Source organism: Odontesthes bonariensis, chromosome 17, assembly GCF_027942865.1.
Source record: "Odontesthes bonariensis isolate fOdoBon6 chromosome 17, fOdoBon6.hap1, whole genome shotgun sequence".
Classification (NCBI taxonomy): domain Eukaryota; kingdom Metazoa; phylum Chordata; class Actinopteri; order Atheriniformes; family Atherinopsidae; genus Odontesthes; species Odontesthes bonariensis.
The window spans coordinates 16,478,866-16,506,363 of NC_134522.1; the positions used below are offsets into that span (position 1 = coordinate 16,478,866).

General features: G+C 40.1%; 1 protein-coding gene across 6 annotated transcripts in view; it reads right to left on the reverse strand.

Moving 5' to 3' along the window:
* LOC142366192 (ryanodine receptor 3) overlaps positions 1–25,904 on the reverse strand; it is a 108,843-nt gene extending 82,939 nt beyond the window's left edge. For all 6 annotated transcript variants that reach the window (XM_075448013.1, XM_075448012.1, XM_075448009.1 and 3 more), the window contains exons 1-3: positions 25,696–25,904; positions 4,889–5,008; positions 373–477 (exon numbers count right to left, since the gene is read on the reverse strand). In XM_075448013.1, coding sequence (XP_075304128.1) covers positions 373–477; positions 4,889–5,008; positions 25,696–25,743 — 273 coding nt within the window. In that variant the 5' untranslated portion in view covers positions 25,744–25,904. The remainder of the gene's footprint in view (positions 1–372; positions 478–4,888; positions 5,009–25,695) is intronic.
* Positions 25,905–27,498: the final 1,594 nt, after the last annotated feature.

The window sequence follows — 27,498 nt, forward strand, 5'->3', positions numbered from 1 at the left end:
TACAGTGACCTAATAATGCTGTTTTTCTTCAAGCCTTGATGTTATTCAAAGGGCGAAAATACTATGCTGCAATTAAGGAAAAGCTGCAGTAATGCCTGGGTATCCCCTTCATCCTCATCAATATTCATAGTGGCTCTCTGCAGCAAGGGTGCCCTGGCCAGTGTAATGGACCTATTTTCCCTATTAACCTCTTTTCAGTGACTGAACAATTTAAAAATCTTCAACTTAGCGCTTTGCATTCATTACAACTGGCTCTTTGGAAAGCCACAACAAAGTGGGGCATACATTGCTTGACTTAGGGATGGCTTACATTCAGCTGAAGTACAGATTGTCTGAGTGTGTGTGTTAGGATTTGTGTTTTCCATCACTCACCCCTTCACTGTTCTGTCCGCTCTTAGCCAGCATCTCCTGCAGGGCACGCACTGACAGAGACTGCTCCAGTACGAAGGTGCAGATGCACAGGTCTGGAGGCACATACTGCAACAACAGAGGATCTCGAGTTAAAAGTGAAAACAGCTTAATGATCTTATTAAGGGGTTTCTGTAGGCTACTGTTTTTTACTGTATAATTTCCAGTATTTCCTTGTGGTCTCTATTTTGTAATGTCTGCCTTCCTGGGGGAAAAAAAAAACTGAAATGAAAAAGAAAGCCCAATTCAAAGCTAGGAGATGCTAGATTGGCCCAGTTAGATGGATGCTCTACTGTGACTGGTTGATATGTTGTCGGGCAACTGGTGAAGATTTTTGTCAATAGCTCCAGCTGATGTGAAATTTTGCTTCTGCTTAGCCTTATCTCTTTAAACAGATGCATTCATTTCAAAACAAAGAATCTACTGGCAAAGGACAAAAGCTTTGATGCAGGATGCGTTCAAGTTTCCATTTGGAGTCCAAATTATGAGAAAATCTGAGCAACAGCAACAGTGAACAGTCATTTAGAGCAGAAGAGGCCGAAATAGAAACCACCAACTGTCACGTGATGATAATTTTTTCCATTCAATGGTATTGTACAGAACAGGAAGCCCTGGCCAATATGTTTATTTGACATAATTCAGATATCAGCTAGCTACGCTCATAGGCTGTATAAAAAGGTTAGAGTTTTAGTAATAAGCTTACAAACTGGCTGCAGATGGTAGCAGCGTATCTATGGGAGTAAGATCAAATCTAATATTCTAAGTCGTAAAAAAAAAGACATAATATTCCTTTAAATTATCCAGCCTTACATCAAAACAATTATTCTTTTGCTACGGAGGCAAAACATCCTCATAAGCCAGGAGAAGAAAACTGCTCCCTGGTCTACAAAGATATTAATGATTAGATGTCTACTTGTAAAATTGGTGCTGACTGTTGCATTTTTGCGGAAACTCAAACCAAGTTTGTCTTAATCGTGTGGGTGAAATTAATTTAAAGGTACTTTATAAACATTAAGTGCTCTCAGGTCGGTCTGTGCTCAGATGAGCCAGGTCTTGGAAACAAAAAGAGAAAAAACAAAGACGTTGCCTAAGCAGGGCAGTACCAGACAGGACAGGCAATTCAATGACAGAATGGGGAAAGCAGCGATGGGGATATTGTGACCACAAGATAAATTATATCAACCTGAATATTCTGGCTGCCACCTGCCTGAGTATCTCAACTCCTCCAAAAGTGGATCATTCACACAGGTGTCTCTAACCTCATTCGAAAAGTTCCTACAGTCCAGTTTCAGGCTCAAGATATTGGATTTATGTTTAATAACAATCACAATCTAAATGCATTTTATTTTGAGAGATGGTGTGAATTTATTTTAATGCTAAATATCTCAATGCTCTTGTATTCCACGTATAGCAACATTCCCTCAAATATACTTAAAGGAGCAGTTTGGGATTTACATTTTAATTATGAACAGTTCTTTTTTAATGCTAATTAAAACAGAACTGAAATAGAGTGAATACTACTTCAGGTGGCCACAAACTATAATGTTCCCCTGTATCTTAGGTGGTATGAAAAGTCTGCAAAATCTGTCAATAGGCCCTACTTAAAACTTTAAGTTATTCATTTTTCACAACTTGTTTTATCTGCTAGCAAGACGTGAAGAGAGTTTGCACTTTTACATGAACCCTGACACATATGACACATAGTGTGTGAAATGTGAAGCTATTTTTCAGGAAACCGCTAGTTTAGGTTAACGTAAACTGAAAGCAGGGGACACCTAGCAGCCTGGCTACCTCGAGAAAAAAAAGAAAAGCATTGCACACCTTAATTTCACGAACACAATAGTTTTTTTTTTCCTTATATCTTGGCATTGAAACAGTTTGACTAAATTTGTTGCATTCTGCCGGATAGCTTCCCAGTGCAAGCAAGAAGCAGTCAAATCTCTTGTAAAATCATAACGCATACGTGTTTGTTTTTTTAACAGCTTCCCTGCTAGATGGATGTTCATGTATCCTATGGTTGGCTTTACCTTTAAGGTGTTTCTAGGCAGATTATTTATTTTTTTCTTATGGCCGGACAGGCTTCCTGCTTCCACATGTTTCTGGTCTTTGTGCATAGCTAACTCTCCCTGAAGCTGCGGCCCTGACAAAATGTGAAAATCGTAATAATAAAACACAAAACCATGACACGCAAAATATCGCACAAAACACAACAGCAAACCAAAGACACAAGAAATCACATTTCAGACAATATAACCAAAGAAAAGATGTGAAAAGCACGAACTTGCTCATCCAAATTTTTTGGCAAGAATAAACTCAATTCCGAAAACATCACACTGTTCACATTTACTGGAAAGATGAACACATACGTTCGACATTCACCCTTCTCTATGAACAGTATAACCGTGTTACAGCTGTTTGTGGCATTTTTGTTTGTTTTCACTCTAGCCTGGCCTTCTCTCTAACAGTCACTCTCGAGAAATCAAATAAAGGGCCTGCAATCAGGTCTTACCCTCATCTCTCCAAGTGATTAACAGCTGACCTCTGCTCTCCTTAGTCATGACACAGTAACATTTGGTGCGGAGGGACCTGCCTTCAGAAACCAGGGCAGTGAAATGAATGACTAAGAGGGCAGAAGGGGATGACAAGTATCCGACCCTGGCATGATGCTCTCTCCGATAGCAGAGAATGGAGACAGCTTTACAGCAGGCTGGCAATGCCAGACATTTGGTTTATGACCAATCGTGTGATGTGGGAAAGAGTTGAGCTGAATGGTGGGCAAGAATAGATCCCGTCTTTATTTCTGTCTCCAGAGAGGGGGGTTCGAAAATGTTAAAGCTGTTTACTCCGCGGAGGGGACTTCAGACCCTTCAACTGGTTTTCAGCCTAATTTAAGGGGTGCTGAAACAACATTGCTGAAGGAAGAAGTTTAATTTACAAATATCTGTTGGACATTGCTTGGTCTGGACACCAACAAAGACACAGCATCACTGCCATAATGGCAGGTGGGCATCCCTCCAGTGGTCATAATATTGAGTCTCTGACAGACGGGAGCTGCTGGTTGTATATCAAAATCAAGCAGCTTTTCACAGGCTGATTGATGTTGCCATTTAAACTGTGCACACTTTAAATCAACCTCATCCTGCCACTTGGTTCTCTGCCCGATTACTAGACTAGTTCATCAAAGAAAAGGAGGCCTCCTATTGAGTTGTCCACTTTAAATGATCCTACTGTGTTTTTTTCACAGCTCTGCCATTGCCCCCAAAGGTGGGGTAATGCCTTTTCATAAAAACAACTGATAATGAAGATTAAGTGCACGACTGAGAGAATATCCGTCACATCTGTCAGGTGTAATTACCATCCAGTATGGGCGAAAGTCTAACATCCCCATCCAGCATACACGCACTGTTTGGGAGAACATAAAATGCTAGTGGTGCACGGATCTTTGCTCGCATGTAAATTCTAATTAACACCATTTGCTCTTCCCATTTCCTCAGCCCTCTCACTTTGTCCCTCTCTCCCTGGGTGGCATCCGTGTCTCCTGAATGTTAAGTCACACACACTGTATAAGCCTGTTTGAGAGAGCTTAATCTCAGACAATATTAATTGACTAAGATTAAAAGACAATCAATGTGGAAGAGGCCGATAAACTGTAGTTTCATTCGCAGCTTTACTAAAGGAAAGCCAGATGAGCAGCAGAGCAGTAGCGGTCTGTAAAAAGTGAGCGTCTCCAAAACACGATCATCATTTTGACATTTTCCACTAATTAGTTGAATGCCAGACTGAGCATGAGCTCTGTTATATGTATTTTATACACAAAAATGCACTATGGTGGCAGCCTGCTGATCAAAAAAACCAAAAAAAACCAAATTAATTATATTTCCTAAAACCTTGCACTCAGAAGCTAAAACTGGGAAACACACATCCAACCAAGAAAAAAGCCAATAAGCAATAACAGCTAACAACCCAGCTGCTTATGAAACAATCCATCAAACATATCCAGGGACGTAATTTCAGGGTATTATCATCTGACAGCAGGCCTATAGAGATGTGACGTCGCTGAACCCTTTTAAGAGATGCTCATGAAGGAGACTGCGATAGATGTGAGCTGTTGTTCTCACTTTGATGAGGCATTGAGGTTCCTCTTTGAGCATCTAAGCCAGGCTTCTCCGATTGTTTGCTGGACCTAAAGAAGATAAACCAAGCGGATGTCTCCAATCTGGCTGTATGCATTCTTTCATGCAGTCCACTTTTCTCCCAAATGTCTCATGTGGCATTTGTTTATTACATTAGTGTCTGACTATGTAGAAGAGCATAAATTTGATGATATAACTGCAACCAAAAACAAATCAAATCATTCCAAGTGCATGATGCTGAATTTTGATCAAAAAGCAAAGCAGAGACATGGATCTCACTGTTCCCCTGAATGATTTTCTAGATCTGAGAAAATCGAGGGGAGCAACGCTGGAGTCAGCATGCCTACCTTTGCCTCAGATGTGGGCTCCAGGTAACACAGTCGATTGCCCAGCCCCTCGGCAGCCAGGCAGAACTTGCGATTCTCCTTTTGGATACAAGCCACGCACTGGAGCACCACTTCATCATCCTGTCAAGAGAAAACTGACTTCAGTCTGTGCTTCTGTGGGAGCAGGAATGTAGACACTGATATTTTATGTGTGTGCGTGTGTGTGTCAAGTCCTGAGAGACACTAAATACAGCCACACACATGCCCACTTTAGTCCATTGATCAAGGGAAACTCTTGGACCACTGTGGCCTGGAAAGTGTTCCTTCTCTCTTCAGCCATCTTTTTAATTTCTTTTTCAAAAAGCTACAGGTTAAGTTGATAAACTTGGCATCTAAGTTTCAGCAAATCTACTTGGGTTGGCCTGAAACACTGGCTTTAGTTATGACCCAACATGTTTTCCTTACCTTTCTGGCTTTAAGGTACAGAGGGAGAATGAGGGGACAAAGTTGATGCATTTTTCTCTGAAGGGGAAGTAGCAGACTCGAACTGACGTGTGTACATGCTGCTCTAGACAACGATATCGTTCTCAGTTTTCTTTTGATTATGCAATGCTATTTGATATTTCAAAGTGCAAACAGATACAATTCCAAAGCACCTGTATTTGGCCAATTTGCACAAGCAAACGCCAATGGTTACGTAAGGTTCTTTGCTGCAATGTGACAACCAAGGGTTTGCTGTTTTTCTGTACACTTTGTGCACTGTGACGATGTCTCAAAGCAGGCACATTTACAGATGTGTTGATAACTGTGACTCTTCCTTATAGGCAGAATATCAAAAAAATATCCGGGAGCAAGACTGTTAGCTATATTAAAGAACAATCCACACTATATATTATATTGCAATATAAAACTGAAAATTCAACATATGTCTTCCATATAACTTATCCCTTTTTCTTCTTTCCCCTCGCACTTGCAGAGGTGGAGGAGTGGGGAGGAGCTGCTGGGGGAGGTTTACCCCACTAAATGTGATCATCTAGCAGAGACCACATCTTTAACTGATCCCTTTTAGTCAACCAAATCTCCTTCAGGCTGTATGAAAGAGGTAGAAAAAAATTGTCCGGATCTTTTCATGGGTTAAGAGGAAATAATTGTTCAGTTAAATGAATGCATTATGTGTGTGAAAGTGTAACATTAAATTACTTTTATGCTGCATTAGTAATCATGCATGAAACTGTGTCTGCATATTCAAGCATTTAGGCCTATTTATTACTATTTCTCCCAAACCTAAACATATACGTTGAATTTTGCATCCTCTATCCAATCAAACAATTGTTTGATACAGTAACTATGAATGTCTTTGACAGGTAACCATTGACTATTGCTAATGATTGACGGCACATTATCTATAACTGTTTAGCAGAGTGTTCATGTTAAAGAAAGTCATGAAGAGAAAGCTCCTGTTTTCATTTCTGTCTTTGCATCAGAGACATTCATTACTGTGCAAAAGTAAGTGGTTTATAAGTTGCCTTAAAAGGGCCAGACTGTCTCTTAATCTTTTAAAAAAGGTCCTCAGCAAAGGCGTCTAAACTTGTGTCAACATTGGCTGCTTTGTGTCCCTCAATTTACATCCGGTCCTTGTACACGACCCTTTTCAGAGTATCATCGTTTTGTTGGTTTGTTCAAGTCAAGTCAAGTCAAAGTTTATTTATATAGCACATTTCATATTGTTACATAGACTCAATGCGCTTTAGTAAAAGAAAGAACAGTTAAAACAAAAAAAAACAAAAAAAAACACTTAAATATACTTAAAACCCAATAAAATGAAATAGTACAATACAAAAATCAGTTCAGCTTAAATATGAATGATGTGAATTATACATGCATTTCAAAGGCAACTCACTCAAGGGATTTACCACTGTTTGTGTGTACACATTACAGAAAACTTGGCAAAGAACCAATATCAATATATAATAGTCAGAACAAAAGGCAGCCAACAACAAAAGAAAAGCTTTGGAATGTCCTTCAAGAAGCCTGGAGAACTACTCTTGGTGTATTTTTGTTTCTCCATTTATATTAGCATGTTTCGATAAATCACTGCACCTGTTTTGACTTCCTGTCACTATATTAAGAAATCAAAGGTGGCTCAAGACTTTTGCACGGTAGCGTACATCAGATAAGAAAGTCTCGAAGTCTCAAAATAAGCATTCTTTGAGCATAAGTGCTCAATACAAACATTTGAGGCTGCTGCTGTGTAAATGAGTTGATTGTGTTTATAGTGTTGGCCTTGTAAACGCTGAATTGGACATAGTTACTCTTTACGACAGCAGAGCAAGCAGAAATTTGCTGATATTGGCTGCTGTGGGACAGAGAGGGGCGGGAGCTTATGCACAATTGCCAGCTCCATTATTCAATGCAAGGGGGATCGTGCCGAGAGCAGAATGCAGCAATAGTAGTAGTAACAGTAAAGCACTCCATTACAGTTGCGCAAGGTGCACAACAGAAGCACAGCAATGAGGAAATCCATTTCATGTTGGTGCACATAGAAGCATGCCATGAACGTCCCGATGACACGCCTCAAGACCATCACAACCGTGAATGACACATTTTGTTTCGTGTTGATGCACACATGTGCATCAGATGCAGTACAAGGCGAGATTGTAATTCTGAGCAATATCAGAAGCCTCAGTCTGTGAGGACTTTCAACTTCAATTGTGAGCACTTGTGTCGCTTCATTCTTGACAATGCCACTAATGTGGTTTGGATTCGATCAAAGTGAGTTGATAATGTCCAAAAAATGTTGCTGAAAGATCTGAAAATGTCCAATAAGCAAACATGGGAATAGTTCACCAACACAATGGCTTTTATCAGTAAATACATATGAAGTTTTTAATCCAACAAGGAACATAATTATGGAAATAAATGTCGAAACTAAATTTCCCATGTAAAGGTGCCATTTATGAATGTTATGGGAAAGACTCTGGATGATGATGAAGGTCTCAAATCAATATGAAAATGTTATTCAACTCAGATGCAGACTGAAATGAATAGCCCCTTTATGGTAACCCAAAACTTGGCAGGGTTAGATCATACCATCAGTCTCCCTGCTGAGGGAGAAAGCAGACGGTGGGTTTGGGCCAAATCAGGATAGTATTGATTCATAGATCGCATTCCTGTCTATCTGAGTGCCAAGATGCTCACACACATACAGAATCATATCTCTTGATTCAGAGAAGGCAACTCTCATGTCTCTGAATCTGTCTAGCCATCAAACGGTCATCTTCCTCTGCGTTACCACCTCCCAGATTCTTGCACTGTAACCTCTAACGCTGTCAGTCTCTCCATCGGGCCCTTTTGAACCTGATTTCACACAGGAAAAGGGGTTGGGGTCACTTGCTGCTCTTAATCATTCCAATAGATAAGCACTAAGTAAGTAAGGCTGGCGGTAAAGAAGATTCTCTCCTTAATTTGGGATGGGTTGGTACACAATCTGAAGAAAATATCTCATTTTAGGACATTCTGTTGCTTCAAGCTGTCTAAAGCTCTTTGTGTGTCTAAAGAAGCAATTTAAAAGATAAACCACACCAGAGTGCTCTACAGAAAGGCAAAGAGTAACTCTAGTCCTATCAGAGATAATGAAACATCAAACTTCAAGAAAAAATCCCTCGACTTTTGTAATCATACAAACCACTAAAAATTGAAACCCCTGGCTATATTTTGGGGTCAGGAAAAAAAAAACATGTTTTGATGTAAAAGCCTTTCCAAACCCTGCATGTTTCTCACAAAACAGCACTGTATGGGAAAGCCAAAGTGATACCAGGCTCCTTTGTCTCGAAAAACTTCAGAAAGAAGGCACGATTTCTAGAAATATAAAATTGGCTGCGGTGACTGAGCTGCAAATTGAAAAGTAAAGATTTTCAAATAAATTGCTGAATGAAGACAAGGGGTCAATAAATGCTAACAGCTCGGTGATTATGTAATGACATAACATTAGCATGCTATCGCGCTCATAACAGCAGAGCCAACATGCTGATGTTTAAAGTTTCTGTGAAACAGCTGGCAGAGTGATATTCTACATATTTACATGTATGCTGCATAAACAGAGGCTTGGGAGGCAACACTTAGAGCAGTGGGCTCAAACTGACAGTTTAGTTCAGTGTGACATAAAGCAAGACATATATAACACTGAACCGTCAAATTAGATTTTATTAGGACTTAAACGTGCATCAAGTTTACTTCAACATATTAGCATTAGTATTTTCTAATTAAATGCATAAACATGGTGAACACCAGAAATATCAACAGAATTCATCCTCAGACAATCAAACAGCTGCTGTGATATTTCAGTCTGATCTAAAATGTGAACTGACAACCAAACAAACTGATTTCACACAAGATAATTCAAAATCAGTACTTAAGCTAATTATTGGCACTGTTAAAGAAAACATAATTAATTCAGCTGAGAAGTGAGCTGAGCCCCCAAGGGCACCTTGGTATTAAATTGACTCAATCGTAATACTCCCTCTCTTCCACCACATCATTCTTCCAAGCTCTGTGCAAAGACATGCCTTTGTCACCTCCACCGTGAACATGTGTGTGTAAGAGCGACAGCAACAGCATAAAGCTCCACCGTTCTCTGGTGAGACTCGTGTGAGTAATGCTAAAGAATGTCAATGAGCATACTCTGAGGACAACGTGTCTTATTTTTCCCATTACAAGCAATCACGGTCTCCACGTGCATATAGGAATACTGACAATGGTGGAGACATCTGCATAAAGACAGGATGGCATAGTGAAAGCGTCCTCTATAAGGCTGCATTGAATCAATTACAGTTCCTAACACTGAACTTTGTGGTTTGTTTCACTATCAATACTGCTTTCAAATGAGTAACTGTTGCAGCTGATAGATGTGCAGGGTTTTTTTTTTTAGCATGTTTTTCTCTTATCCAGTATCCTCATCCCTCACCATCCCTGTTTTCATCACTGCTGCAAATAGGTTTATATTCCAGCCCTCCAGAAAACAAAGTACTCCTCTCAAGTACCCCAACAAGTAAAGGCAAACTAAATCAAAAAGCTCTCAGTCTTTAGGTGCAGCACAGTTTAAGGCATCAGCTCACGGGACACTCTCACAACCTTATTTCGTGCAACACAAGGCTGCAGAGTATTTGCTTGAATACTGTTAGCTGTTATGCTGCAAACAAGTGGAACAAACTGCCAGTGGAGATCACCAAATGTAGACATTTTTAAATCCAGGTTAAAAACATTTCTTTTCTCGTGTGTCTATGCATGAAATCTGCACGGTATCATTTAACTTATCCAGACTGTTGCTTGTTTTTAATCATTTTAATTTGTTTCTTTTTATGTTCTTGTATGTATTTTTAATGCTTCTTCCACTCCCCACTGCAATGCTTTTATTTTATGTGAAGCACTTTGAATTGTTTTGTACATGAAATGTGCTATACAAATAAATTTGACTTGACTTGACTTGAACATCCTGGAAGCACTAAAATAACCACTGTTAAGCCAAAGTCATAACATATCTGGCCAAGTCACAAATAAACCAGAGAAAGTGAAGAAAACGCTCACACTGGTGTTTGTGCCAGGGCATAAACTGCTTCAGTATTTCATGTTTTGTTCCAATGGCTCCCATGAGACTTGTTTTACCACTATATTTTCCACACAGAACTTTACACTTGTGCCATCACAATCCCTCGTCTCATTTCATGTGAGGCATTTTACAGAGTAACTAACTGAAGTCTATGAAATCATATAAACCCTGCATAATAGTAATAAACCTTAGGAGTGCAGTTCACAACCAAAGGACAAGAAAAGCGAGAAAAGTAGTTTCGTCATTAGATTTTTTTTTTTTTTTAAATCGGTTTCCCAAGGTTCTTTGACTCCAGTCAGAACCACCATCTTCCATGTCAAAAAAAGATAAATAAAGCTTTCACATCAAGTTAAGCTGCAAGAACTGCATCCACTCAAACTATTGTACAAACTGTCTGAGTGCATGAATCAAACCATTCTGGTGCAACAGGACATGTAAATACCTAAAAAGAGTTCATAAAGAAAAGTCAATTATACCTCCCATTAAGAGGAAATTGCCATTGCTAAGTATATCCCATCAAAGTTAAGACTCGTGGTGATAAAATCCAGGTTTCACTCCTGCAGCTGCAGCAGCTCTCTGCCTTTGAGGTCAGATTTGTTCTGTCCTCTTTAGCTTGATCCTTTGCCAAAAAATCAACAGCAAGCTGATCCAAACGTGGCACCAAGCAGCCCCCAGAGAGGAGGTTGGAAAGTAGATAGACATAGGTGAAAGGAAAGGGAAGGAAAGGGAAGGAGTAGGTAGAGTGTTATGGAAAAATATTCTATCCCAATGCAGTCCAACACTGCAATCTGCAGCACTTGCCTCCACTTGCCTTTGTCCCCATGTGACATTATTTTGCTGTGTAATGGTAATAAATGTCCATCATCACCCAGGGCCTCATATCAGTGAATGCTGTTTAGAGACCAGCTCTCACACAGAGACTTTATTCCAGACAGATTGATTCTGCTGGTTGGGCACTGCAGAACAAAACACAGCTGGACAGCAACTGTACCCCAAGCACACTGTCCTCCTTTGACTTTCATGTCTCACAAGCACACATACACAGTACATGGCTACAGAAAAGATCTGGGGCCAGATGCGTACACACAAACACCAGATAAAAACATGAACACCTTTTCCTACACACAAACTATTTTAGAATGGAAGAATGTGCTGTGACGATATCCGCACCTCATGCATTCTTCAGACGATGCATCCATGTTCTTGCAGCAACTTAACCCTGATTTAGTGAAGTGGAAATTAAAATGTATTTTTTCAAAGAAAAAAGGCTTATTTGCCGTTTATTAGTAATTTGACCATTTATTTATTTATTTATCTATTTATCTATCTATCATTTGCTCTGAGCTTTTCCCATTCAGCAGTTGCTGTTTTGTTTGTGATTTCAGAACTGAGACCACCAAATAAAACAAATAAAAAAATATCTCCTGTTTTTTTGCTTCACAGACATTTGGTAAGTAGTCACACAATGATCTGAGATGTTACAGAGAGCAACCATACATACTGTATGCATGGCTTTATAAAAGTGGCAAAATGACTGTGTTACACACACTGATTTAGCCATGAAGCTATATACAGATTTATGCATCTGTCCCCTGGTGTTTCTCAACCCCATTGTGATATATTCACAGCGACAACATGAAGGAAAAAATAAAGTAGGCAGAAGAGATCTGCAGTCTTTAACAATGCACTGTAAAAAAAAAAAAACAATGGAGATTTGAGGAACCATTGTATCTTTAAATCCATGTTTTCATTTTCATCAACACCAATAGTCATGTTGAAAATATTTCTGTGGACATAGAGTCCTAACCCAAATAAGTGTTACATAAACGCAGAACTTCATGTAATCATTTGAATAAAACTAAGTAAAAACTCTATTCAGAATGGATTCACAGCTAAATTTCTGGCAGTCACGCTGGAGTTTGTGATGCTATAGCAACTATCTGCATCACAAAAATTCTCAGACATTGCTCCATCTTTTCCTATAATATATACTACTACTCTAGTATCAAATGAAGTACTGAGGCAAGAATGTTTGTTCCAGAATAATCTGGTAGAGATTACAGCTCTCTGCTGGTTTACTGTCAGAGTGATTCACAGGCTTGCAGCCTAATGCTCTCACACACTGTGGTGTGACAGCAGTGAAGAGGCAAAGAGAAAGAGAACAACAACCAAACAAAGTTTGGACCAGGGGAGTGAAGCTTTGTTCTCGTGGCTCAGAGTTGCTGTGTAAATGGGAGCGCTAATGCTCATCTCGAGGCAAACTGCTGAACATGCTGCCCGCAGTGCACAGACAGAGTGAGAGAAGAAGAGATGGAAAAAGCAAACAGAGACATAGAGAGCACAAAGACCTCACACACAGACAGACATCGTTAAAATCCCAAGGCCATGGTGACACAACAAATTAATCATGACATCCGTTAAAATTCTACCCTTCTGTAAAGGCTATGCTGAGGATAACAGCCTTATAGCTTGTTATTGAACTGTGTCCAGAGGCCAGGTGCTGCTACAAAATGCACGCACTATGTGAATACCAGATTCGAGTTAATAAATACATTTTCTAAACTGTGTGCTTTAGATCTAATGATGGTGTACAATGTCAGGCTAAGTGAGTCATGTTTAACTATAGCCCACATGCAATTTCTTAACGGGTGTTACAAGCCCATAACAGAACATCCTGAGTCAGCTCAATCGCTTTACACCACCATCCACACCAAGCTCTGCTGACATTCCAAGAATGAATAAATGAGAAAATACCATCAAGACACTGGGAGATAATCTAATCTCAGGTGTTTCAATAGTCCTACCCATATTTGATGCACTCGGGCTGATTCTGTCTGTGTGCGAGTGTGCTTAAGAGTCATCTGGCACATACTAGGTTTCAGACCTGGACTGTCTGAACACAGCAGGCAATCTAATTACCCAATCACCATACACACTATACAGCTGTGAACAGCAGCGACCATATGGACCAAGGCCATCCATCTTGAAGATTGGACAGGTATGGCAATCACTGTGAAGCTACATCTTACGTGGCACAAAATGTTTGGAGCTGTTTTTGGCTTTGTGCTGTAAGAGTACGTCACGGCATACAACGGATATACCAAACAAGTGAAAGAGTATTTAGAATGGGGGTGTGATGCGCAGCAGGTCATCTGAGAGGAAAGTTTATACAGCATATGAGTGAGCTCTGCAGGCAAATTAAATCCCTCCCAGGTCTGGATGTATTAAGTCTGGCTTCATTTATCAGTGCTGAAGGAGCAAAGCAGGCCAGCTGTGAAGTGTTTCATTGTACCATGCAGCACTGCTCTGCCTCATTGCTGTCTTTAATGTGAAAAGCTAAGTAAGAGTTTTCATCCCCTCTCTTCTTGCTTCAGGCTTCAACTATTCAAGCTACTTAAAAATGAAATGATTATAAAAAAAAACACTGGAAATGAAGATGTGTGTACTGTTTCCATGTGCTTGGAGTTGTTATTGCACTTTACCCCTGACTACAGGACGACACTGGGGATGCTTAGAGGCAACATGTGACAACACTGCAGCTACTAGCCTTGCACCAGAGAACAAAGGGAGCAGACTGCTTTTCTCCACCACAGCTTACTGTCCACGCAGCATCCTCGCTTATTGGGGGAACTGAGACTTTTTAGGGCAGAGCGGAGAGAATTGAAAACAAGCTGCTTTGACCTCCTGAGGAGCAATGTGCTGTATTTTTAGGGAAAAAGCTTTCCTGGAGGTCCAAAGGGGGAGCAACACTTACAGATGCAGCATTAGTGTCTTTCCTGTGTCCAGGAAGTCAAGCATGGTTTTGACTCCCTCGCTCAACTCTGTGACGCTAGAGAAAGTCCCAGTTGGTACAGGAATGGAAATTATACTTTGGTGTCAGGTCAAGGAAGTGGAAGGACTGGATATCTGACCTCGAATGTCAACACGAGCAAAGACTGCAGTTAATTCAGAACATTTGTTGTGCCATTCAAAGGTGGTTTGCTTAGTTTAGCTGGCGAGGCAAAAACTGGAAACAATTTATTGCTTTTTAACAGTTTATGTTGAGCTAAACTGCTTCCAGGTTAATTTAGCTATGCTAGGTTATAAAAATAGAGCGATTTGTACAAAAACTTATGAGCAAAAGCAGCAACTTCACCATTGATATACTGTATGTGAAAAGATTGAGCAGTGACTCCCACGGTTCACCTAAGCTCTTTAGTTTTTACAGAAATTAAACAAATAAGATATTACTTATCAATATGCCAGGTATGAGCTGGTCAATGCTGGAGGCTGTAGAATTATAACTACAAATCATGTATGAGAGCTATGATCAAAGCCTTGGTGGGAAAGCAAACAGTCATATTTTTATGTTATCAAATTGTTTATAAATAATAAATTGCCAAGCCTTTTTCATGGTATTACAGTGATCAAACAGTTCTTTTAATTTCTAATAACTTGTATGTCTCCACTGGGATTATGTATCACTCTTCATCCATATGCTTGAGGTTGTATTTCTTTGCCATTAATCCTTCCTGGATTCTTGATGGGATTCTGTGTTGGCAATTAAAAAAAAAAAAACACTCCGACTGTATGTATCTGATCATTGTCTTATCCATACATCCATTTTATATACCTGCTTAATCCAATTCAGGGTCGCAGGGGGGATGGAGCCTATCCCAGCTGCCCTTGGGCAAAAGATGGGGTGCACCCTGTATTGGTTTCCAGCACAGAGGCCCACAACCATACTCACAACCACACTCGGGTAAGTTTAGAATCACCAGTCAACCTAACTTGTATGTTTTTGAACAGTGGGAGGCAGTCAGAGGCAGGCACCAATATCATATCAATATAAATTTCTTTGAAAATAACTCTCATAACACTCGTGCTGCATCAGAAATGAAATGTAAAAGCATGCATGTTACATCAGGTCTGAATGTGTTAGCGTGGATATTTTTGGAGATGTCAATTTTCATAAACATATATTAGAAAAAATAAATAATTCAAATCCTTAACACATTGTCGAACCATCTTTAGAAAATTGTTGATATGGAAATCATCCATCCATTTTCTGCACCCACTTTGTAGGGTTGTAGGAGGCAGGAATCTATCCAAGTGGGCAGTAATTGAGAAACAGGGAACACCCTGTTGCCAGTCAGAGAAAACCTACTGATCACATTAAGACTCATTAGAAATAAAAAAAATAGCATGAGGTATGAATAATTATTGGCTCGATTATATTTCACAGTTCCAAAAGTGCGCAGATAACAGTGTCTACAAGGTCTTTGCCAGGAAAGGCATGGTTTTATATTCTACTGACATTCCTTTTGCCCAGTTCTGCAGAGACCTTGACGGAGTAACAGTATCCCACTTATTCCATATATAGGCAATAACAGTGATCGTGCCATCACTTTCTTTTGATTGAAAATAGCCACTGTCCTTCAGTGCATGATCTGACAAAAATTCTTCAGTACACTCATCCATGTGATTCTGAGCATAAGTTGTGTCGGTCTCCCAGAACAGAGGAGAGCAGAGACTGAACTACAGCTGAGGCACCATTGTGTCAAACTCGATTTGCTCAGAGACTCCTGATGAAAACCAGGTGAAGGGTTCTGGTGTCACAGCCAAAGCACAGCTGAGACTCAGAGAAAAGGATCACACTTCGGAGGAGAGGGACTTTTGGAGCAAAGAGATTATCTGACTTAGTGACTAACCTACGAACATGCCCCTCTGAGAGAAGTGTCATGAAAACGCAGATGTTTGTGCTCAAAAAACATACTGCATGGCTCAACTCATCTGAGCCCATCGTTGTGACACAGCTTCTTGAAGGGCAATTTCTCCCGCATCCTAAATCAACCAGTAACACTCTGATTTGTCATACAATTCAAGAAGAGGCTCTCAAAAACCTGGCGAGGGACTTTTTCAAGTGTCAGCTCCTCAGCTATTTTACCGCACTACTACGTCTCTAAGATGAGAGGGCGCCGAGAAAAACTGAGCAATGTTGAAGAGAAGCTCAGCCCAGCAGATGCATAAAAACGCTCCCCTTCCTTGATGTGTTCCCTCACCTGCAGGGTTAGACATAAACCAAACTATAAAAGTTCTCTCTGCAGACTCCAGGAGGAAAGTAGAAGGTGGTAAGACGATATATGTTAGAAAGGAATGATGTTGAAAACTGAAAACACAATAGAGAGAAGGTTTCAGCAAGCATGTGTGTGGCTGAGAGTGTCGCTGCTGCAAATGCAACACTCATGAATCTCTCGCACTGTTTGCTGGCGAGCGCACACTTTTTCATAACACACATTGTTGACTCTGCAGCAATAAGGCCCAATAAAGGAGGTGAAAATGTCTCCTTGTATGCGCTGTAGTCTTGAAACCTTCCAGACATCGCTCCAATTTCTGAGCAAAGCAACGGTTGTGTGTGAAGATTGAGCAAACTATTACACACACTCAGTCAATCAATTCGATTCATCGCTAACAAACAGGTGACATTACAATCCAGATTGTCAAGGCTTGCTTAAAGAAAGTTTCTCCTGTAAAGTGAGCCTCAACAGCAGCAGATTGAAGCAGCAAACACTCCTCTAATGGCTTATTAGAGGCACAGTGGGGAGACAGAACATTAGACATAATTGCGCCAGATACTGAAGCTGCTTTATGTAGGAGGGGAATGATTAACATACACGACCAATAGTAGTTATTTTAATGATTTTTATTTGAGGGGAACCATTAGAAGCAGTGGCATTGTTTCTGTGGTAACAGCAATGTCAGTTGCACAAAGATCCCAATCCTAAAAAGTGTTGTTTGTCATTTCAGGAAGGTGGTTTTATTCATTGAAATGAGTGACCTTTTTACCATGATGCCATGTGTCATGGTTTTGGGCTTCTGTTGGTTCTAAAATCACTCACTTTCATGCCTCCAAGTCTTTTTTGCTTCCAGCCCTTTTCAATTCTCCTCCATTTTTACGCATCGCCAGAGACCAGTAATCTAATCAGCCTTCTCCATATACATAACTCCCTTTGTTTTCTGCTAGCTCTAGCTCTCAAGCCATTTTCACTTTATTCCTCCGTTGTAACTGTGTGTTTCTTAGCAGGATTATGCAAAAGAATATAAGGCCAGATTTTAGAAACTAGGTGGAGAGTTGGAGCATAGACAGAATATTAACCCATTACATTTTTTTTGTCATTCCTTTGAATCTTCTTAATGGATTTTTAATTTTTTCATTGCAATTTTCTACCCTCCTTGCTGTTTTGACTCACTTCACTCATTATATATGTGCATGACTTCTCTCTTAGGTGTAAAACTTTGAGTTTTATGACTTTTCTCTCTGTCTAGTGTCCTATGTTTGACTCACCCTCTTTACTGACATCACATCAAATATCTAACTATGTGTGTATCTTCACAAAAGGCTGCAAACTGTTTAGTCATGGCTAAATATCAAACAGATTGATGTTTTATTTTCCTTAAAGTTCCAAATGAGCCAAACTTTTTCTCACTGAATAGATTTCATGCCATCCCTACTGCTTATTGTAGCTTGGACGTTAAGCATTTTAACCATTCTTATTTTTCAAAAGACATCATAGTTTTCAATTGTAACTTCAAATTGTGTTACTGTAGCAGCTAAGCATGTTGTGGTCAGTGACAGTACCTGCTCGACTGCCCAGTTACACAAAACATTCATACTCTCAAACCTTAACTGTTGTAATGTCTCTCATTATATTTATTAGAGGTTTTTTCATCAATATAGAAACTACAAGCTACAGTGTGTCTTTGTGATCCACCTCTGTGACTAAACATTACTGCTGATGACTACGATCCTGACATCATTCTGTAAAGTATGTGGATAAAATATATTGTCAACTTGAGGTATTTGTCATATATGTGTTAGGGAAAATAATTGACCAAAGACAAAACTGACTGAGAAGTGTGAGACTGAAAGAAAAAGGGTCCAATTAAAAATTCAACTGCTGCTTCAGCACCAAGGACAGTACCATGAATCAATAAATAGCACAGTAAGGTCACTGTCAGGGCCACAGACATGCAACATTAAAAATGGCAGTCAAAAAATAGATCAATGTGTCCAGCAGACTAGACTTATATAATCAACTAAAGAAGGCCTCTGTACCCACTCTGCTACAAGGCTATGTGAGGGTGTGGAAGGTTGCCAGTGGAGAAGCATTTTGATCATTGTGCAAACAAGAGAGCTGGTGGACCCCCCAAACACCCTACAAAAGCATCTGTAGGTCTGTAAGTAATGCCAATATAGTTTCTATTGTTTTTCTTGCTAAGATTAAGATTCTGTAAGCCGTCATTTCTGCCACTACTGGGGTCTGTCACTTAAAAAATAACAAGCGATGCAGCTTCTTGATGTTATGGAGTAGCGTGAGATTATGAGAAATGTCGTCCATTTCCAAATGAAAATTTATCTGATGTGACTTTGAAGAAATTATGTTCATGGACAAGGTGATGCATTAAAGTTTTGTTCATGTTATGTTTAGTCACGTACTTAAGTGCACATCATTTCATTCTAATGATATAACTGCCAGTAATGTTTGCTCTGTTAATTGCTAACTTGCCCTAAAACTAGTTGCGTTAGTATTACTGTATGTGTGTCAGAGAAAGAACTACACATTAATCTGTGTATGAATGGGTGACTGTGAATTATAGTTGAAAGCTTTGAGACTAGAGAGGGTTACACAAATGCAACCAATTTACAGCCAATACGGCGGCTTCTGTGGTTATTGTCATGCGGCGAAAGCCATACAATTTTTACCTGTGAAATGAACCTTCACAAATGGACCTGCATTCAGCTGATCTATGACAGAGGAATTCAAAAAGAGATAAGTGAAAGGAGAGGGAGCAACAAACCAGGGTAAATTTGTAGGGAGCGTAGATTTTGTTTTGCAACAAAAGATAAAGATTTTTTTTTTAAATAAATTCAAAGAAAAGAGCCAAACATAAACTGCCAAGAACCTACAGCAAAGAGAAGCAAAGATGGAGTTGTTAGCTCTGGAGGAGGCAGCAGCTAACGATGGGGACTGGAGGTGGTGCAGCCTGTGTGGCAAGTGCACACAGCCTCATGGCGTTTGAGGCGCTTGCTGGCTTAATTACAGTACAATGTTGTAGTCCAAAGCAGCTAACCATGGTTATCAGTAAGTGGCTGAAATACACAACAAGGAAACCAAACATCACCATGGCATCAGGGTTAGTGGTATTTTTCAAGATAATGGAGACAAATTATTTTGTTCCTGGCCAGACTAGCAACACTGATTGGGGTTTAAAGTGTATTCTTTTTTCCATTTTATAAATAGGAAAGGAAGATGCTGGAAAAGTTTCTCCCACATAACATCCAATAGTGTACTGTAAGTGCGCAGAAGAGTGACATAACTGAACTCGTCTCAGGCGCATTAGTCAGCACTGTCACATCGAGATCATGTGATTCAGAAGCTAAAAAAAACAAAAATGGCATGCATGTTGGAGGTCCTCAACCACAGGGGAAAGGTCTTCTATAGGAGGAAGCTTCCTACACTGCCTTCATCAAATATTCATTCTCTAAAACACTCCATCAATCAGGCCCGCTTACTGCATGCCACTGACATTGCTGAGGAAATTTCTTCATTTAGTGCCACGATCAATAGCTCATTACAGCAGCTTTACACTGGGTTGTCTCTGGGCAGACGTGCTGGCTTAATTCCCTCTACATCACAGGCCTATCTGATCTGTCCATCTTCATCACACAACAGCCTCCTTCTGAAAAACACATCCAATCTAAAACCACACACACACACACACACTCACTTTTCTGCAAGCTAAGTTTTTGAAAGTGCGATTTTGAGAACTGTGAATGAGTTTTTAGCCAAGCTAATAAGCAAAATGAGAAAAATCGATATTGTAGTGTAGGGGCAGTGGTATACCTCATGTTCATGTGCAGCACAGACATATATAATATATACAGTATTTGATCGATGAGATGCCTTATGCATGATCTACCTTTGCAGTTGAATTGCAACAGGCAAAGAAATGTGAAAATTCAAAATTTTCACACACTATTTGTTTATTACGACTTACTTGTGAACATAACAGCTGGCAGAAACATATGCAAACAACACCGGGCAAGGTAATATAACCTACAACACTTTGCATTAACAGAAGAAGATTTCTTAGTTTTGAATCTGAGCCACTAGGCTCAAAATGCCTTTGGTTGCTAGTGAAGCTGAGCTATTACTTTTTATAACTCAACCATGAAATGACAGCAGACCTCATCATAATAACATTAAAGTTCCCTTCCTTAGTGTCAAGTAGAATGCAGGGATGTGCTGAACTGAAGTCCCATCTGGGAGAATAATTTCATGGTAATCTCAAATAATTAGAGACAGGCCAAGTGACAGAGCTACAGGAGGAGTGAATGTGAATCCCTGTGCAAACAAGTTTAAACTTACAGTCATGTGAAAAAAAAGACAGTACACTGTCTTAAGTTGTAAGATTTTATGTATTAAGGCATGATGTAAAAATTATTATTAGATAAATCTAACCTCAGATGAACAACAACACAACACATTACATTGTGTCATCCTTTTATCTAACAAAAAGTAAGCAAAATTGCAAGAGCAGTGAGTGAAAAAATAAGTATATTGTCACTGCTTCCAATGGGAATTAAGAGGGCAAGTAGCAAACTGGTGTTGCTAATCAAATGCACTTGATTAATTGATCATCTGCAAGGGTGAGCACCTCTATAAAAGTTGAGCATTCAGATATGAGATAACACAAAGTCAAGGAGGAAAAACCATCAGCAATAAACTCACAGAGGAAAATCTTGCTGCCCATCCATCTAGGCAGGGTTATAATGCAATTTCCAAACTATCTGGAGTTCATCATTCATTCATTCATTCATCAGATTATTTACAAGTACAATGATCAAAGTGAAGATGTTTGATCAAAAGGCACAGCACCATAAAAATCTAACTCTGTCTATCAGCACAAATGCATCATACCAACTGTCAAGCTCGGAGGTGGAGGGATGATGGTTTGGGCTTGTTTACAGCCGCAGAACGTGGGCACGTTGCAGTCACTGAGTTGACCATGAACTTCTCCGTCTACCAAAGTATTCTAGACTCAAATGTCAGGACATCGTTTTTTCGGACGAATTTGGGCAACAAAATAACTATCCCAAATGAAGCAACATCATAAAGTTTGAAGTCTAGTTTATCAGAGGTTTTCATTAACTTTTAATATGGCATAACTATGTTGGAGCTACCTTACATTCTGCAACATTGTTTGGGGACCTTATTATCCCACTCACATTCGTAGGCTTTATCTTTTGCAGAATTACTACATTTATCTGCAGGGTTGCTCACTCACTCGCTCACTTGAATTAGCTTGAATTTATTTTACGTTTTAACATTCATAAATGTCAAACTTGCGTTTTCATTTGCCTGCTTTATGTCTTATGTCTTGTGAAGCACATCCTATCAACAGCTGTGAAAACAATTACGATGAGTCAAGTAAAACCGCAACACATCTGACTCCACTTTCAAATATAGGCCTGGTACATGTTTGTTGAGCCAAACTTAATTCCTATTCAGATCTTATATGTATTTATGTTTGCTTCATGGAGTTGTTTTTTACTCAAATGATGTTCGATATGTGTACAAACATTTATAATCACTCATTTATATAACATACTTTCATACACTGTTTCGGTTTTATGTCTTATGTTTATGTGTAATGGTGATAAACTTTTAAGTTGTTTTATTTATATTTTACTCTATCTGTGGTATGTTTGTTTATTTTGTCTGACTACATTACCTTGGTATTTGCTTTTTTTTATATATATATAATGAGGTTAGATTTATTTTCAACCCCCCCACTGGGTATTCTTTATATCTCACCTGCACAGTTTGTTTGTTTTTATGGCTTTGTTTATTTGTGCAAATAAAATTAGTCGTAAAATAATTTTGACTCACTAAACATGACTGTGCTTGCCTCTGGATCACCTTCACGGGTGCTCTCCTACTAAAACAGCAGGTTACATCTTGCACGGTGTTCAGATGAACACATTACTAATAAATGTCCATAGCACACAAAGCTACAGTCACTAATGAGATAAAAAAAGAAATCAGGACAAGTGAACCAAGTGAGTGCAAATTATGACAAAAGGGAAATAAGAAGAGAGCAGAAAAGAACAGAAAAGCCCAACATTAATAGAGGAGCAGAAAAGAGACACCCAGCAGGGTGTACACAGCTCCAGCTCCGAAGGCACAGGCCCGGCCAAAATTAACTCTTTTCTGCTCTTCCACTCTTGCTCTTTCTTCTGAAGCAGCTTGTTTTGGCTTATTGCATTATTCCTCTGCGTTGCTGCATCGACAGTCATCGCCTGGATGCAAAGTGAGGTTTGTGCCTTCACATAAACAAGCCATGTGCTGCCACAGCGCATTAGTCACAGCCTTAGTCTGGCCTTTTCAAAGTTGCTACACCCACTCAAACTGCTAATAGATCCCCAGAATTTGATATTCGCCTAGCAGGGATCCTCACAACAGAGAAGCTGTGTGTGTGTGTGTGTGTGTGTGTGTGTGTAGGATGCTGCACCATGCATTTACTAATAAGTGGCCTTTTGTCAGGATGATCTTAAATGAAACAAAAAGAAAAGCAGAGTGTGCCAAGAACAAAAGTTTGTCATGATTCCTTCTTCTTCTTCTCCTCAACACAACACATGTAACAAAAGCAATTCATTTAGATAACTAAGTTTACATAACAAGCACCCTGGGCAACATAACCATCAGTTGATATCTTATTCACTATGCTGCTTATTATAGGGATGGTGCATCTGAGGACTTTTACAAACAGGACAAATAGAATATGCAGGCTCACTGAACTCTCTGTGCAGCTGTATGACATTAAACAGCAGTTTGTGGGAGAAGCTTTTCTCTGCATCTCCTGACTCACAATCAGCACCGTTCCTCTTCCTGCGACATCAAATTACCCATGGCTGAGAGATAGCCTCGCTCTGTTCCTCTCCTCCTCTGCTCTCCTCCCACTGAGTTGGGTTTATAGGCAGTGGTCCGGCAGGGGTAATTTCTGCTACCACTCCAGGGAAATTACTTTGTGTTGTTGTAGAAAAGGCAGTTTGCAAACTGCTTTATCAAGCTCCTTGACTCCAATAACAGTCAACATTTGAATGCAAGCGAGAAATACAGCCTTTACATTTCCACACACACAAAGTGATACTAATGTAACGGCAAGGATGGGGACTGTGTGACTGTGTAGCTGAGCATCTGTTTCTGCAGGACTGATTCTAGCCGAGGAAAAATGTACTTCTTTGTACATGTGCGCATGCTCTCATACATTCATACTTGTATCTGTTCTGCTCTTCTAGGCTGGAGTGGTTCAGCTGTGTGTCTTGCTTGGCTGATGAATAATTTCTGCACTGTGCTCTGCTGTGGCACGTCTGGTGCAGCCTGTCTGCACCACACAGCTACAGCTTGGCATTTGCATTCAGCACACACACACACACGTGCGCACAGACACACACTTTTGCGCTCATGAACACCAAGCTTGCTCAAAGCACCCCGATCCCAATATCCTCATCATCAGCTGCTTCAGCATGGAGTGACGCAACAAGCTGTTTAGTTTCCTTTAAAACAACAGCCATTTCCTATTAGTGTAACACGTGCAGGAAAATGACCACCGCACACCTGACAAATTGGCAAATCTAAATCTACTAACCAACAACTGTCAAAGAGGGTTGTGTGTAACAATCTTGACTGCAGACTATGGTGGCATTTAAGTTCAAGGCCCAAAATGAGAAGAAATGGTGCTGAAATGTCAACTCTATTTTGAAGTGGCAGGCATGCTGATGTGATGACCTCTTTGTACTGCGGTTAAAAGGTTGGGAGGGTTGCAGGACAAATAAGTAGAAGGCTTCAGCTTTTTTTCTTCTAAGTAAAAATAAGGAACATTTAAAGATCACCACCAGGGTTGCAAGCATGGTTTTTTTTTCTTAGTCGAAGGTTCTATTAAATCTGTTGTTGAAGATTCCCTGGAGGAAAATTTGTGCCCACTTTGTTTGGTTAAATCTAATTATTAAAATACTTTTTCAAAAGGTGTTTCAAAATCTCTTTTGTGGGAAAAATTGCAACATAAATATCATAGGGCTATAAAATGAGAATACCAGCACTGTGGTGGCCTCAGTGTACAGCATGTTGCACATCTGTGAGCAGCTTAATACAGGGAGACCACAAGCAGTAGTGCCAGTGATATGTGCAACCAAACACCTCCTGCTGGCCTCAGGGGCTTGCCGGAAGACCTCCAGCGCTCTGCTCCTTCATCTATCCTGGACGAGTGTATATTTTCAGACGTGATGTGCTTCTAAATGCATTTGTCCATGGATGTGCCGGTCATGTCATTGTCTATCTTTGTTTACAGTGGAAAATGTCACATATTTTCAAGCTTAAACACTCATCCTCAGCTAAAGAAATACATCTCAACTAAGCAGCAAATATTTCCACTGTAGCGCAGAGCTGTGGCCATCTAGAGCAAATGATGTGCAGTCTCTGTGTTATCTTAAATTATTGCCCCTTTATACAAGCATGCATTAGACTGTGTCTATATAGGCTTTGCAGCCAATAAGTGAAACAACATGAGTAATCTGGCTTGTCTGCAACCACACTGCATCGATTACAAAATGCTGTCAATGGATCATTTGCATAGACCTTTTGCTGGTGCACAGGAGCCCTGGGTGACTGTCTGGACAGGCTGCATACCCAGCAAGGTTACCACGTTTTAATATATCACACAGCTGGTTCAGAACCCATTTTCCTCAAAGAGACAAAAGTGATGCCAGAGCAACAATTAAGCCGTTTGATTCTGTGAGTTACTTTAAGTTCAATCACAGCGCCTGTACTGTCAGACTTGGTCCAATTGTGGACACATGATGATAACAAGGAAGCAGCATGGTGCAAAGGTTAGTTTTCCACGGCACGGATATTGCTGCTGTTAACTTCTTGAGACGGAGGCTGCAGAAAAGACAATAGCTGTCAGTGAGCGATGCGCAAAACAATAGAGCACTATCACTGCCTGTAAAATCAGCAAGAAGGCAGGGGGTTATCAAAGGCTACCTGTTAAAGCAGCGGATTAATTTAGGAAAGTGGCCGGCAATCGACAGAATGAATCGCACATACATGAAATAGAGAGCTACACACATTTTCTCAACCACCGGAGTAGCGCTTCAAGTGCAAGCGGCCGGAAATGTACTTACAGTCCTGAGGAACTGAATCTCATCCTCTCCTTCTCCACCTTCAGCCATGGCTGCAAAGGAGCCCGTTCAGACTCCACTGGCTCCTCTCTCCTATCGATATTAGCATATAGCTAATCCACGGCCGTACAGCGGGGAGAATTCCGCAGCATGTGTCAGTCAAGCCCCTGTGCTCACGCCCCGCTCGCCGGAGGAGGAGTGTGGGCTGGAGCAACTGGGGATGGTGTGAAGTGCTGAAGCACAGACACAAGCAGCGGGGTCTCTATCTTCGACGTAACCGACAGAGCTTATTAATACAGACCTGAAAGCGCGAATATTCAAACAATTATTGCGCTGAATAGAGACGAGCACTGCCGCGTGAGGCTGTTTTTCTCGCCATGTCTCTCTGACAGCACGCTAAGGTGTTTCCACTGAGCTGTTTCCAATGTGGGTTCACTTCAGCACCATGGTCAGCGCACCAATGCTCCCACTGTGGAAAGTGCATCCACGGCTTGTTTGTGTGGCCGCTGGTTGTTTCTTTACGTTTTATGAAGGACAGCAACAGGACTGGCTATTGATTGCATGACTGTCCGCACATTTCTGGGCAGCTTGATGCATCATTCCTCCTGCTGGAATGAACACAAATCACAACATTTTCAACGATCATGTCTCTATGAAACACAACGTTTGACATGATGTGGATATGCAGCGAGAAAATGCCAGTGATTTATGTTGCTTTTTTTTTCTTTTTAAGTCCCAGAGACTAATTCTAGCTGCGTGTCATCCTAAAAAAGAGCCCATTAAAAAGCTATCCTGCAAAACTGACATATTATTGTTCTATTTGAAACATTTGGACTGGATGAGACACCATTGAATTATTAATCAAATGAGATTAAACTCAGTTAAACATTAATGGAAGCAAAGTAAGGCTTTCTTCCTCAACAGTGCAGATCATACTGTTCTAACCACTGTTTGCAAAGGCTGCTCACACTGCCCAAGCACCAGAAAGCTCACCCATTTCCACAGCTACAGTAAATATACATTGACTGAATGCTCCCTTATCTTGATCCAATGCTACCCTCTAATGTTCGTGCTGTGAACTGCTGAGACCAGATCCGTGAAGGCATTATTCCTTGCTCCCTTTCTCTGTCCTCTCTTAACCCTTCCCAACTTTTCTCCACTCATGTCATATATCCTAATTTCTCTGAAATTTAAGTATACAATGTATTCTTTATACCAGTCAAATTTGCAGCAGATTCTATTAAAACATGGCTAAAAATTAAAATGTTGGAATCTTTTACAGGGCCTACCGAGTTGTGCCTCACTCACTGCTGTTTTGGTTATATCATTGACAAAAGATAATTTCTGATTTAAAATATTATATACCCAGGTGGCATCTGGAGATGGCTGCAAGTGGCACATTCTCATATTCTAGTTCACTTCAATAAGATCTCCTCCAGAGCGTGCACATATAGTGATGCTGCATACTCAGGTTTTAACATCTGTTATTCTCTAAGCCCTCCTTTCAGTCAAATTTACCTGAGATTCCTATGAAGTATGAGTCTGTATTGATGCATATCTTTATATCACTTTATTCTTCCCTCCCCTGTTCTCTGTAGCTACTACAGGTGGCCCTGAGGTGCAAAACACTACACAACCAAAAACAAAACAAAACAAAAAAAGAGTTAAAAAAAAACATGTTCAAAAATGTATTTTAAAAACAGCATTTTTAGAAATCACAACAAAACACAGAACATATTTCATAAAACAACATATTTGCAGTTTGTTTTCAGTTATCTTAAAATGCAACATGTTGTTTGTTCTTTT